General features: G+C 41.2%; 1 protein-coding gene across 2 annotated transcripts in view; it reads left to right on the top strand.

Annotated features, from left to right (window-relative positions):
- The window catches only part of FAM162A (family with sequence similarity 162 member A), a 36330-nt gene continuing 23572 nt past the window's right edge, over positions 281-13038 (top strand). Inside the window, exons 1-2 of one of the 2 annotated variants that reach the window (XM_021068491.1) lie at positions 281-529; positions 2150-2222. In XM_021068491.1, coding sequence (XP_020924150.1) covers positions 296-529; positions 2150-2222 — 307 coding nt within the window. In that variant the 5' untranslated portion in view covers positions 281-295. The remainder of the gene's footprint in view (positions 530-2149; positions 2223-13038) is intronic. The other variant, NM_001243573.1, reaches the window with a different exon arrangement.

Genomic DNA, 13038 nt, shown 5'->3' with positions numbered 1-13038 from the left:
TAGGAACCCAGTTATGTAGTTTTGATACAGGCGTATACGTATTCATTGAAAAATGAAAAAAAAAATGTATTGACTTACTGAATTACCGAGGCAGTGTGACTTTGGGATCTACAGTTCACAAAATTCCTACAATAAGCACATTACTTTGTTTCTATTTTAAACGAGTACTTTCTTAGATGCAACATTGCAAAACCCTTCAATAAACTCCAAAGGAATATTCTTAAGGACAAGTCCAGGATTAGGCGCCAAGCGGGGCGGAGCCCAGCGGGCCGGCAGAAGGTACAGTCTGACCTCCATGCACGATCTGCACGCTCTGCGCGTCACGCACGCCCCGCCCACAACCCCGCGCGCAAAGCACGACCCCTCATCCCGCAGGCCCCGCCCGCCGGTGCCTCTCGAGGCCTTACTTTCTCAGCGCTGGGTGACATTGAGCACAGAGCGCAGCCGCACCACCGCCGGCCTGGGCCTCTCTGCTGGTCCGCGGAGTGGGCGGCCATGGGGAGCCTCCGCAGCCTGCGCCTGGCGGCTGGTGAGACGCGGGCCCGGCTGGGGGTGGGCAATCGCTTTGCATGAAGGAATCTTTCAGCCTCCTCAGGCCTGTTAGGTGCTCTGTTTTATTAGGCATTCCCCTCAAGTAGTTTGGAATCCTACTCCCAGAGTAGCAATAGTGGGAGACAGCTGGGGCCTAGCGAGCCACTGGTAAGAAAGCACTGAGGGCTATCTCCGAGTGACCCTTCCACCTGGCTCTCCACCCACCCAGCTCCCACCTAGTTAAGGAGCCTATGCTCAGGGATCACTTTCCCCACCCCCATCCCCTCTGAGCTCACCTGTCATCTCTAGAACGTCCCCCCATTTCCTGATCCGTTCAGCTTCGTAACCTCCTGTCCCGTAGGTTACCTGAGTCTCCCGCCTGCTCCCACCCCCATCATCTCTAGAGTTAATCCCTACACTCAGAGAAAACTTGGAGTCTAGGGTTTCCTACCCATTCGTTATCTGAATAGGCAAGAGATTTAAGGTCTCATAGAGTAATTGCAATTGTTTTCTTAAAATGAGGTGTGTGTGCACATTTCTTTTATATAATTCTACAATAAAAGAGTTCCCGTTGTGGCTCAGTGGGTTAAGATCCGGACTAGTATCCATGAGGACGCAGGAGGGATCCCTGGCCTCCTTCAGTGGGTTAAGGATCCGGCGTTGACTCAAGCTTGCAGATTTAGCTCGGATCTGGTGTTGTGTTGGCGTAGGCCTGCAGTTGCAGCTCGGATTAGACCCCTTGCCAGGGGAACTTTCATATGCCTCAGGTGCAGCTCTAAAAAAAAAAAAAAGATTCATTTTCTCTTGAAGGAAAATGAATCTCTTGCAGTTTATGTAAATAGAGGGTCTGCGGTTTGTTTTCCTAGTAGACATTTGTGTAGTGACCATTTGGAGTTAGAGTTTAATTTACCTTCTTGCCTAGTAGGGGCTGAAAAATCAGAGTGTTTGCCTTTTGTCTCTTTTCTGGGCACCAGGGCAGATCATTCTATTGATCACCTTTATGAACTTTGATAAGGTGTAATGATTGATTCCTTAGTACCAAATTACTTAAACAGTTTTTTGTTTTGTTTTGTTTTGTTTTGCTTTTTTAAGGGCCACACCCTTTGCATATGGAGGGTCCCAGGCTATGGGTGGAATCGGAGCTTCACCTACTAGCCTACACCACAGCCATAGCAATGCAGGATCCGAGCCGCGTCTTCGACCTACCCCACAACTCATAGCAACGCCAGATCCTTAATCCACTGAGCGAGGCCAGGGATTTAACCCTCAACCTCATGGATTCTAGTTGGGTTTGTTAACCACTGAAACACAAAGGGAATTCCTTAAACAGTTGTTTAATTCAAATTTTGAAGGAAGAATTGCCCCCAAACTTGGCTGAGATCATGTAAATGTACATTGTAAATGTAATTGAAGTAATGTAAAAAAAGTTATCCTTTACATGGCTTATTTTGCATTTCAGTGGAGTATGGACTGGAAAACATGTCTCATACTGAATATTATTTACTTTCTTTAAAACATATACCCTCTCCACTAAAAAAGATTGATTTCATTGATTGGTTCAGCTTCGAAGAACTAATTTGCCTAAAATCTTTTGTATGCATTCTGTTAACCTTTCCAGCAATGTAAGAGAAAGAACCATTGCTCTATAAAAAAGCCATATAAAAGGGACTTTGACCTGGAACTGAGTGTTTGTAAGTAGTTCATCTTCTTGCCTTGAGAATATATTTATGCATTATAGAGATTCCAAAGCCTTTCTGCAAACTTTTAATGTTTAAGAACTTTACTGTTGGGCACTCAATCGAAACAAAATTCCTCAAGCAATTTAAGAACAATTTATTTTAATCTAGACAGATCCACTAAGAATGTTGTATGAGCACCTCTTTTCAAAGGATCTGTGAATGTTTGATGTTTTGTGAGCAGCTGCAAGCAGTCTGCTCTTTCACTCACTTTTCCCCATTTTGTAGCTAAATACTTGGGCATACATGGTTTTACTTGATTGATTTCTCATAATTGCCCTCTTAGATTAAGTCTTATTGTCCCCTCTCCATTTTCCAAATGAATGAACGTAGGTCTGAGGGTTAGATGACTTGTCCCAGATCACTTTGCCATAAAATGTTAGAGCCAGGAGATGAGTGTCAGTATCCTCAGATTCTGGAAATTCTGGAACTTGTGCTCTTAGTTCAGGCGGCTTGGTTAGATATATGTGTACGTGTATTTGTTATGGCTATTTGTGTCTCTTTGATGTGAAATGGAAGAGTCATGAAATGCAGATTTACTTGTGAAATGGAAGCACACATAGGCAGATAGTTTTCAAGTAAGAAGAGTATTTAACTGGGCTGCTTTACTAGAGGAATGGTAGATCAGATAGAAACTTAATCTAGGCCTGCCTCACTTATCCAGAATAATAATTTGGAAGAGGATACTTTAGGTGAGTGAAATTTCAAAAAGCCAAGGCTTAATCCTTTAAATGATGGACCCTTATTTTTATTGTTTCTATTGAAAATCTTTACTCCTTTAGCAAACAGGATATAGGCTTTTATGATCTTGAATTTGTTTATTGTTCTGTAGATGTAGCTGTAGAAATAGGTCAGTATTAACTTTTGGTTCTTGGACCCCTTCACAGATGAGAGGTCCTGTGAACCTCTGAAATTTCACTCAAATTTTTATGATTAGATGCCTGTTCGGGGAAGAGAGGGTTCATAGCGTGCAATTCCATTCCTCAGAGCAATCTGTGCTAAGCTAAAAATACTTTTTATTATGATTTGGAACTAAATAGCTACTGACTGATGCTACTGTGGATTACATGAGGGTAAAGACCAGCTCTGTTTTGTTTTTACTAAATCTTCAGCACTTACCAGTGTCCAGTACATAATAGATAGGCACTAGTTACTTTTTGGAATAATTCTTTTTAATATAATAATTATTTGTATAAAAATTATTACTTTCTGTGTAATAATTATTAGGTCAAAGGAGTGGAATGGTCTTACTGGAATGTTTCTTCACATCTTCAGAAAAGATTTACTGCCCTAACTCCTTTGATTTATCAGCAGTTTTTAAAATGGGAGTTCCCTGATGACTCAGCAGGATGAGGATCTGGCTTAGTCACTGCTGTGGCCTGGGTTCGATCCCTGGCCTGGGAACTTCTATATGCCATGGGTGTGGCCAAAAGGAAGTAGATAAATAAAATGAATTTATTGTTATTATACCAATGCAGTGAACCATAGGTGGCCTCCTTGTCAGTTTCAGTTTCTAATCTCGGAGCATTAGAATCAAGAGATAACTTTGAATTTATATAGTACCCTAATAGATGATGAAATTTAAGGCTGGAGTTTCCATTGTGGCTCAGCGGTAAATGAACCCAACTAGCATCCATGAGGATGCAGGTTCCATCCCTCACCTCCCTCAGTGGGTTAAAGGTCCAGCCTTGCCCTGAGCTGTGGCGTAGGTCACCAACACGACTGGGATCCCGAGTTGCTTTGGCTCTGGTGTAGACTAGTGGCTACAGCTCCAATGGGACCCCTAGCCTGGGAACCTCTGTGTGCCATGGGTGCGGCCCTAAAAAGACAAAAACAAAAACCAAAAAAAATTCCAAAAATCACTTAAGGCTCAGAAAAGGAATTGACTTGCTAAGGGTTACACAAGTACAAAGGTGGGAATACCTTCTGATTTTATTTCCACTGCATTCTGCTCCTTCATTGTACTTTTTGTTTGTTCTTGCTAACTAGCCTTAAATGAGTAAATGCTAATTTTTACCATTTTATGTCTCCAGTCTTCGGCTCTGCTTATCTTTCCTTTCAGGTCTTATCAAAAGGTTTTTATCAAGCAAACACTATATGCCGTCCTCACTATGCAAGCTCTAGAATAAGTGGACTGCCACTCTTCCTAGGACTAGAGTTTATTGCAGTGAACAAACAGATGTCTATAATATACCCAGAGAGCATATACAAGACAGTTATATATTAAGTTTTAGATTGCAGAACAGATTTTAAATGCTGTTCTGGAGTCCTAGAGCTGGTTCCTATTGCCTCTGCATATTTCTTTCCAGTTTCACAGTTAGTCATGTTACAGAGGTAGCTTGATGTCTGCCATGATGAAGGTTATTGGCAGATACAACAAATCAGGGATTTTCCCCACCAACAAACCCCTTTCAAAGAGCCAGCATACCACGGGCTTAAAAATTCAGAGAAAGGAAAAATAGTGTAGGTTAGGATTATCTACTGAAGGTTCCACTGAAACAGAAGGGATAGGAGAGTGACATGAGCAAAGGTAGTGGCAGTAATGAGTCTGGAGAGGATGTGGAGGGAGAAAGAATTATCTTGGATTTCAGGAAGTAATAGAAGATGAGGTGTGGCTTTTGAGGGTTCAAACCAGATGAATTTGGACAAAAAGGAAAACTTCAGCGGAAGTCATTAAAACATTTTTGGAAAATTGACATGGTCATTATATACAACATGAATGGCTGCTACCTATGAAGATATTATAGTAATCTATGTGTAAGGTGATGACAAAAATGACAAAAAAAAGGAATATATCTAGGAAGTGTTTTGAAGAAATTATTAGTATGTATGACTTTGAGACATAAAGTGATTTAAGGAAGGACTTAAAGATTGAAGTTTTTGAGCATGGAGGACTGAAGGAGTGTTGCCCCATTGTCAGAAGTAAGAAAGTTATGAAGGGATATTGGTTTGGCAGAGAGGATGGTAACTATTGAGTAGGGAGTGGCATTGAGTTACAGGTGAGGATGGGACCTCTCAGTCAAAGACCTGAAGAGAAATGAGGGGGTCAAGTTGGGGAAATATGTGGGAGCCATCAGTGTGGAGCTGATTATGAAAACAGAAGGGAGAAGTCCTTCCTGAGAGCAGTGCAGAACAGAGGCAAAGACGAAACCCTGGAGGCCTGACATAGTGTAAGCAATAGAAAGCGGCAGAGGATATTAAAGAAGGTAGATCACAGAGGTCAGAGATAAAAGGAGAGAATGTGATGGTGTAATGTAAGGCGGGGGGAGGCTGAGTCCTTGTAGGACGATGAGATCAGTAGAGCCAGTGGCCATAAAGATGGGAAGAGGAGAGTCAAATATGCTAATGATGAGATTCTAAAACATGTTCATATGATTATACAGAGATCACTAATTTACAGCAGTTTTAGTAAATGAGTGAGGGAAGCAGCATTGTAGTAAATGTACAAGTGGTGCGGTCAAGGTAGTAAATTCAATCACTTGGGCTATGAAAAGAAGGAGATAATATTTAATTTATAGGAGCTGCTGAGAACAAGTGAATGTTGTCCAAGATAGTGGGCCCTCAGTGCCACTGTGGTGTGATGGGTCAGGAATTCTCATCAGCTTCCAGTAGAAGTATAAATCAATGCGGCCTTCTTGGAAAACAGTTTGTTGTATATGAGAAGAATCTTAGAAGAGTTCATGTCCATAACTTCATATCCTCTAGCTCTTCACTAATGGGATTCTATATAAGAAAATAATTACAGGGAGTTCCCAACATGGCTCACCAGAAACAAACCTGACTAGCATCCATGAGGACGCAGATTCAATCCTTGGCCTCGATCAGGGGTTTAAGGATCCAGCATTGCTGTGAGGTGTGGTGTAGGTCGCAGATTGTGGCTGGGATCCCGAGTTGCTGTAGCTCTGGCAAAGCCCAGCAGCTATAGCTCTGATTCAACCCCTGCCTGGGAACATCCATATGCCACAAGTATAGCCCTAAAAAAAAAGAAAAGAAAAAAAACTCACAAATGGCATTAAAGATTTATGTAGAAAACTGTTCATTGAAACATTATTTGTAATATTGAGAAATGGGAAAGAAATCCAACCTTAGAGAATGATTGAACTCAGATTATATCCATTGGATGTTGTGAAGCTGTCGAGTTTTTTTTTTTTAATTTTATTGAGGTATAGTTGATGTATAGTGTTGTGTTAACCTCTGCTGTATAGCCAAGTGGCTCAGTTATACATACATATATTCCTTTTCGTGTTCTTTTCCATTATGGTTTATCACAGGATATTGAAGATAGTTCCCTCTGCCATACAGTATAGGACCTCATTGTTTATACATCCTGTATAAAATTTGCCTCTGCTAATCCCAAACTCTCCATCCTTCCCTCCCCTCCACGCCCTCCCCCTTGGCCACCACAAATCTGTCCTCTATATCTGCAAGTCTGTTTTTATTCTGTAGATGTCTTGATTTATGTCATGTTTTAGATTCTACATGTAAATGATATCATATGTTTGTTTTTCTCTTTCTGACTTACTTTGCTCAGTATGATCATCTCTAGGCCCATCTGTGTTGCTGCAAATGGTATTATTTCATTCTTTCTTTTTTGTTTTTTTGTTTTTTCTTTTCTTTTTTTTTTTTTTTTTTTATCTTTTTAGGGCTGTACTCGTGGCGTATGGAAGTTCCAGGGCTAAGGGTTGAATTGGTGCTGTAGCTGTGGACTACACCACAGGATCTGAGCCACATCTGCGACCTACACCACAGCTCACGGCAATGCCAGATCCTTAACCCACTGAGTGAGGCCAGAGTTCAAACCCACATTCTCATAGATACTAGTCGGGTTTGTTACCCCTGAGCCAGGTAGGGAACTCCTTAATGGCTGAGTAATATTCCGTTGTGTGTGTGTGTGTATGTCCCCATTCTTTATTTCTATTCATCTGTTGATGGCCATTTAGGTTTTTTTCCATGTCTTGGCTATTGTAAGTAGTGGTGCTGTGAACATAGGAGTACATTGTATCTTTTCCCTTTGTAGTTTTGTCTGGGTATATGCCTAGGAGTGGGCATGCTGAATCATGTGGCCACTCTGTTTTTGGTTTCAAAAGTATTTTTTGCTTTTTATCTTTTTATTTTTTTTTTAATGGCTAAACCTAGGGCATATAGAAGTTCCCAGGCTAGGGGTGGAATCAGAGCTGCAGCTGACAGCCTACGCCACCACAATGCCAGGTCTGAGCCACGTCTGTGACCTACACCATTACTCATGGCAATGTTGGATTCTTAACCGACTGAGCAGGGCCAGGTATTGAACCCGTATCCTCATGGATACTAGTTGGGTTTGTTACTGCTCCACCACAATGGGAATGCCTCAAAAGTATTTATTAATTAATGTCTTGGAAAAATGTTTGTTATATAAGCAAGATATGGGAGTTCCTGTCGTGGCTCGGTGGTTAACGAATCCGACTAGGAACCACAAGGTTGCGGGTTCGGTCCCTGGCCTTGCTCAGTGGGTTAAGGATCCGGCATTGCCGTGAGCTGTGGTGTAGGTTGCAGACTTGGCTTGGATCCCGAGTTGCTGTGGCTGTGGTGTAGGCCGGTGGCTGCAGCTCTGATTAGACCCCTAACCTCAGAACCTCCATGTGCTGCAGAAGCGGCCCTAGAAAAAGCAAAAAGACAAAAAAAAAAAAAAAAAAAAAAAAAAAAAAAGCAGGATATAGTATGACCTGATTATGAAAAATGTATGTGTTGTATATAAGCATAGGAAAAAGTCTGGAAAGCAATACACCAAGTTGTACCATATCCCAGATGGTATGATTACGGATGCTTTTATTTTTCTTCATCCTTTTTTTTTTTTAAGTTTCCAAAATTTCTATAGTGAGCAAACGTTACTTTTCTAATTTAAAGATTTTGTTTTTGTTTTTTTAAGATCAGGGAAACAGTGGTAGAAAAAAGGCAACGGAAAGGAAGGATCTAGAGGGTGTGAAAATTTGGGTACATCTCTCAGCAAGAAGGGTTGCAGATGGAATAGTTCACTAGTTAAAAGTGAAGGAAGGATTGGTATTCTTCTGAGCCTGCAGGGATGGATGAGAAAACAGAGGTGGCGAATATATTTCTGTCACAAAACTGACTTAGGTCAACAGCAGAGGCAGAGAGTTTCAAATAGCCACTGTTGGGAGAGGGCTGGGATGTTGACAGCAAGAGAAAAGATCACCAGGGAGTGGCCCCCAGATACATAGATACTTTTCTTTCCCTAGATCTGTTCTCTCCCCAATTTACAATCTGGCCAGATTCCAAAGGTTTATTTATAAATCTACTTTTTGAACTCTAAGATTTTTCCCCATAGACACAATGTTACAAATGGTGTTTAGCATTCTAGCCATCCCACAAAAGCTTATAATGTTCCTGTGTCTTGCCCATTTTTCCTACCTGATATCTTTCACATCTGTTAGGTTCTCTCCCTTAGTACCTAAAGCTATCCTCCTTCCTTTGCACAACCCACTTGAGCTACAGTGTTGCTCCTTCCTCAGACTTAAGGATTAAATGAGCGTTTGTGGGCTATGGTAAGAACCACCTAAGTATTTAGATCAAAAAATCTTTCCATGGAAAATGAAGGGGAAACATTGTTGCCCCAGAAAGAAGGTGCTTCACCTGGCCAGGATCAGGGTGGCGCCTGGCCCTCTGGAACACTAGGGAAGGAGGAGAAGGTGGTTGGGCAGAGAGTCTCATAGCCTTGCCCTCTGCTCAGCTCTGTAGCTCATTGTGAGATAATACGATAATGACTGTTCACCCATGAAGGGATATGAAATAAAGCCTCTTCCATGTGGCTAAGCTGTAGAACAGTTCACACTTCATATCATTAAGTAACTTAGTAGGGGGGGATCGGAGACTGCATGCTCTGTAAAATCTGAAAGCTGGGCATATTTTCTTTCCTTTTTTTTTTTTTTTTTTTTTTTTTTTTTTGGTCTTTTGTCCTTTTAGGGCTGCACCTGCGGCATATAGATGTTCCCAGGCTAGGGGTCTAATCAGAGCTGTTGCTGCCAGCCTATGGAGCCACAGCAACGTGGGATCTGAGCCGTGTCTGCAACCTGCACCACAGCTCACAGCAACGCCAGATCCTTAACCCACTGAGCAAGACCAGGGATTGAACCCACAACCTCATGGTTCCTAGTCAGATTCGTTTCCACTGCACCTTGACAGGAACTCCAAGTTTGAGGAATATTGATCACATGTTTCATAGACTATCTCTCAATTTGGTTTCATTTGATGCTTTTTCATAAAACTAGGGTTATGCATTTGGGGGAAGAATAAATAGTGCAGAGGTAAATTGCCCTTTTGCATCACACTGTATTAAAGAGTTAGATGACTTTCACCTGCACATCTTTGGTCTACCCTAAATGGGGCACATTTACTACTATACCCCATTTCTTTCCTTTTTCTATCCCATTCCAAAAGCACAGTGGAGTGCAAGTGACAGTGACCTTTTTATAGACACAACGTCAAGTCCTTTAATTTTTAAAATATTAAATATCAAGTAAATGTAAAATTTTCATAAACTATAAAGTAAAAACCAAAATGTAATTAATACCCATGTTTTTTAAAAGTTTTTTTTAGAATAATTTTAATTTACAGAAAAGTCACAAAGATAGTACAGAGTTCTATGTCGCCCTCACCCAGTTATTTCTAATGTTACCACCTTTTATAACCACAGCATATTTGTCAGCACTAAGAAATTAACATTGGTACTTTGCTACCAACTAAAGGAGAGACTTCCTTTGGTTCAGTTATTTTACTGATGTCCATTTTCTGTTCCAGGATCCCATCCAGGATAATGCATTGAGTGTAGTTGTCATGTCTGCTTAGTCTCTTCTGATCTGTGATGGTTTCAGTCTTCGATTTTCATGACCTTGAGAGTTTTGAGGATTTTTTTTTTTTTTTTTTTTTTGTCTTTTCTAGGGCCACACCAACGGCATATGGAGGTTCCTAGGCCAGGGGTCTAATTGGAGCTGTAGCTGCTGGCCTACACCACAGCCACAACAACGCCAGATCCAACCCGCATCTGCAACCTACACCATAGCTCACAGCAACCCTGGATCCTTAACCCACTTAGCAAGGCCAGGGATTGAACCTGAAACCTCATGGTTCCTAGTTGGATTCGTTAACCACTGAGCCTTGATGGGAACTCCAGATTTGAGGAATATTGATCACATGTTTCTCATAGACTATCTCTCAATTTGGTTTCGTGTGATGCTTTTTCATAAAACTAGTGTTATGCATTTTGGGGGAAGAATAAATAGTACAGAGGTAAATTGCCCTTCGCATCACACTGTATTAGAGTATACAGTAGGCACATGATTTATTACTGGTGTTCTTACATTTGGCCAAATCATTTCCTCCTTGTAAAGTCACTATTTTTCCTTTTCCATACTCTTCTTTGGAAGGATGTCACTTACGTTCAAACCCACACTCAAGGGGAAAGGAATCCAAAAGGGAAAGGATATCTACATATCTATATATATTGGAGGTTTTTCTATAAGGAAGATTTGTCCTTTTTCCCCCAGTTATTCATTCATCCAGTTATTATTTATATCAGAGCAGACTATATAGTTTGTTATATTATTTTTTAATTGATGGATCATATATTTTATATTTTAAATTATAATCTATTACTATGTTATTTATTTTGTTGCTCAAATTATTCCAGTTTCGGCTCTATCAATTCAGTTCCTGTGTCCCTTTACATGTCCCCATACTTTTGTTTTTTGAACACTTCCTTGCTTTCTGGCACTACAATATATTCCAGACTCATTTTTTGTATTTTCTTTGCCCCAACCTAGCATCAGCCATTTTTCCCCATGGAGCCCTGGTTCCTTTTATTGAATAATGCTATTTAGAGACCAATATCTGGGCACTAAGTGTGCTTGTTGCTACTGATGTGTCACTGATTCCAGGCCTTCCCAGTGGATAGAGCTAGGAAATACATGTGTGTATACAAAACCATGTGTACACACATACTAATGATTATGTCTCTATCATCACTCTATGTACACACACACACACACATATGTATGTATATATATATATAAAAACCTGAAGGAGTTCATACTGAGGTCTCTGACTCTGAGCTCACACCACATCCATTCTAGCCTTCCACTCTTGCTTTTGGAACTTCTTTCTTAGGGAGAAACCTGGTTCTCATTATCTACCATTCAGTTACTTATTTGTTCAATCCTGGTATAAATTTACAGTTTCAGAATTGTTAACCCATACTCCTGTAAGAAACAAATTTGCCAACTAGAGTACAATGTTTATGTGTAATTTTTTTTTTCGTCTTTAGTCTTTTTTTTTTTTTTTCGTCTTTTTGCCTTTTCTAGGGCTGCTCCCACAGCATATGGAGGTTCCCAGGCTAGGGGTCTAATTGGAACTGTAGCCACTGGCCCACACCACAGCCACAGCAATGTGGGATCCGAGTCGCATCTGCGACCCACACCACAGCTCACAGCAACGCCGGATCCTTAACCCACTGAGTGAAGCCAGGGATCGAACTTGCAACCTCATGGTTCCTAGTCGGATTCATTTCCACTGAGCCACGACTGGAACTCCTTTTTGTCTTTAGTCGTAATATTTCCAGTCAAAACAGTGTTTTAAAAAATTACTTAGGTCAGCTCCATCTTTCTCATCTTGAAGGTTATGACGTTAGGTCATTCATTTCTAATAGAATTAGATACATTTATCATGTTCCATCCTGGAATTCCCCCAAGGTCCTGGTTGACATTTTTAATTTGCATATATCAGAGCTCTTTGTGATGTACAGTTTTAGGGATTTTGACAAATGCCATTTTATTTTTAAGCAAATCATTAGCAATCTTCATAACTAGCAACATAACTTGGAATAAATCTGGCACTTGATCTGCATATAGGTTAAGAACTAAATTAGATAATCTTCTAAAAGCCTTTTTCTCAGACTTCCTGTCGTAGCGCAGCAGAAACAAATCCGACTAGGAACTATGAGGTTGCGGGTTCGATCCTTGGCCTTGCTCAGTGGGTTAAGGATGCAGCATTGCCGTGAGCCGTGATGTAGGTTGGAGACTTGGCTCAGATCCAGTGTTGCTGTGGCTCTGGCGCAGGCCAGCAGCTGCAGCTCCAATTCGACCCTTAGCCTGGGAACTTCCATATGCCGAATGTGTGTCCCTAAAAAGACCAAAAAAAAAAAAAAAAATAAGTAAAAGCCTTTTTCTCCACAATTATTTGTTGAACCTTCATTTATCATCCCTGGTTCCCAAAGATTGGTCATAGTCCAGGTAACATCATTGATAGTTATCTCCAGGAGAGTTTGTGGGGTTTTTTGATCATCTAGGGACACACCTGCGGCACCTGGAAGTTCCCAGGCTAGGGGTCGAATTGAAGCTGTAGCTGCTGGCCTATGCCACAGCCACAGCAATGCCAGATCCAAGTCACATCTGCAATCTATACTGAAGCTCACAGCAAATGCTGGATTCTGTAATCCACTGAGCGAGGCCAGGGACTGAACCCACATCCTCATGAATACTAGTTGGGTTTGTTACCACTGAGCCACAACAAGAATTCCTCCAGGAGAGTCTTGAAAGATAAAGAGGAAGAAAAGCATCCTCAGAGTTCCCATTGTGACTTAGTGGTCACGAACCTAACTAGTATCTGTGAGGATGGGGGTTTAGTCCCTGGCCTTGTTCAGTGGGTTAAGGATCTGGTGTTGCCATGAGCTGTGATGTAGGTCACAGACCTGTCTCAGATCCTGTGTTCCTGTGGCTGTGGCTTA

Source organism: Sus scrofa, chromosome 13 (genome assembly GCF_000003025.6).
Source record: "Sus scrofa isolate TJ Tabasco breed Duroc chromosome 13, Sscrofa11.1, whole genome shotgun sequence".
NCBI classification, from domain to species: domain Eukaryota; kingdom Metazoa; phylum Chordata; class Mammalia; order Artiodactyla; family Suidae; genus Sus; species Sus scrofa.
Note: the sequence above shows the minus strand (reverse complement) of the source record. Positions and strands in the feature narration are given on the sequence as shown.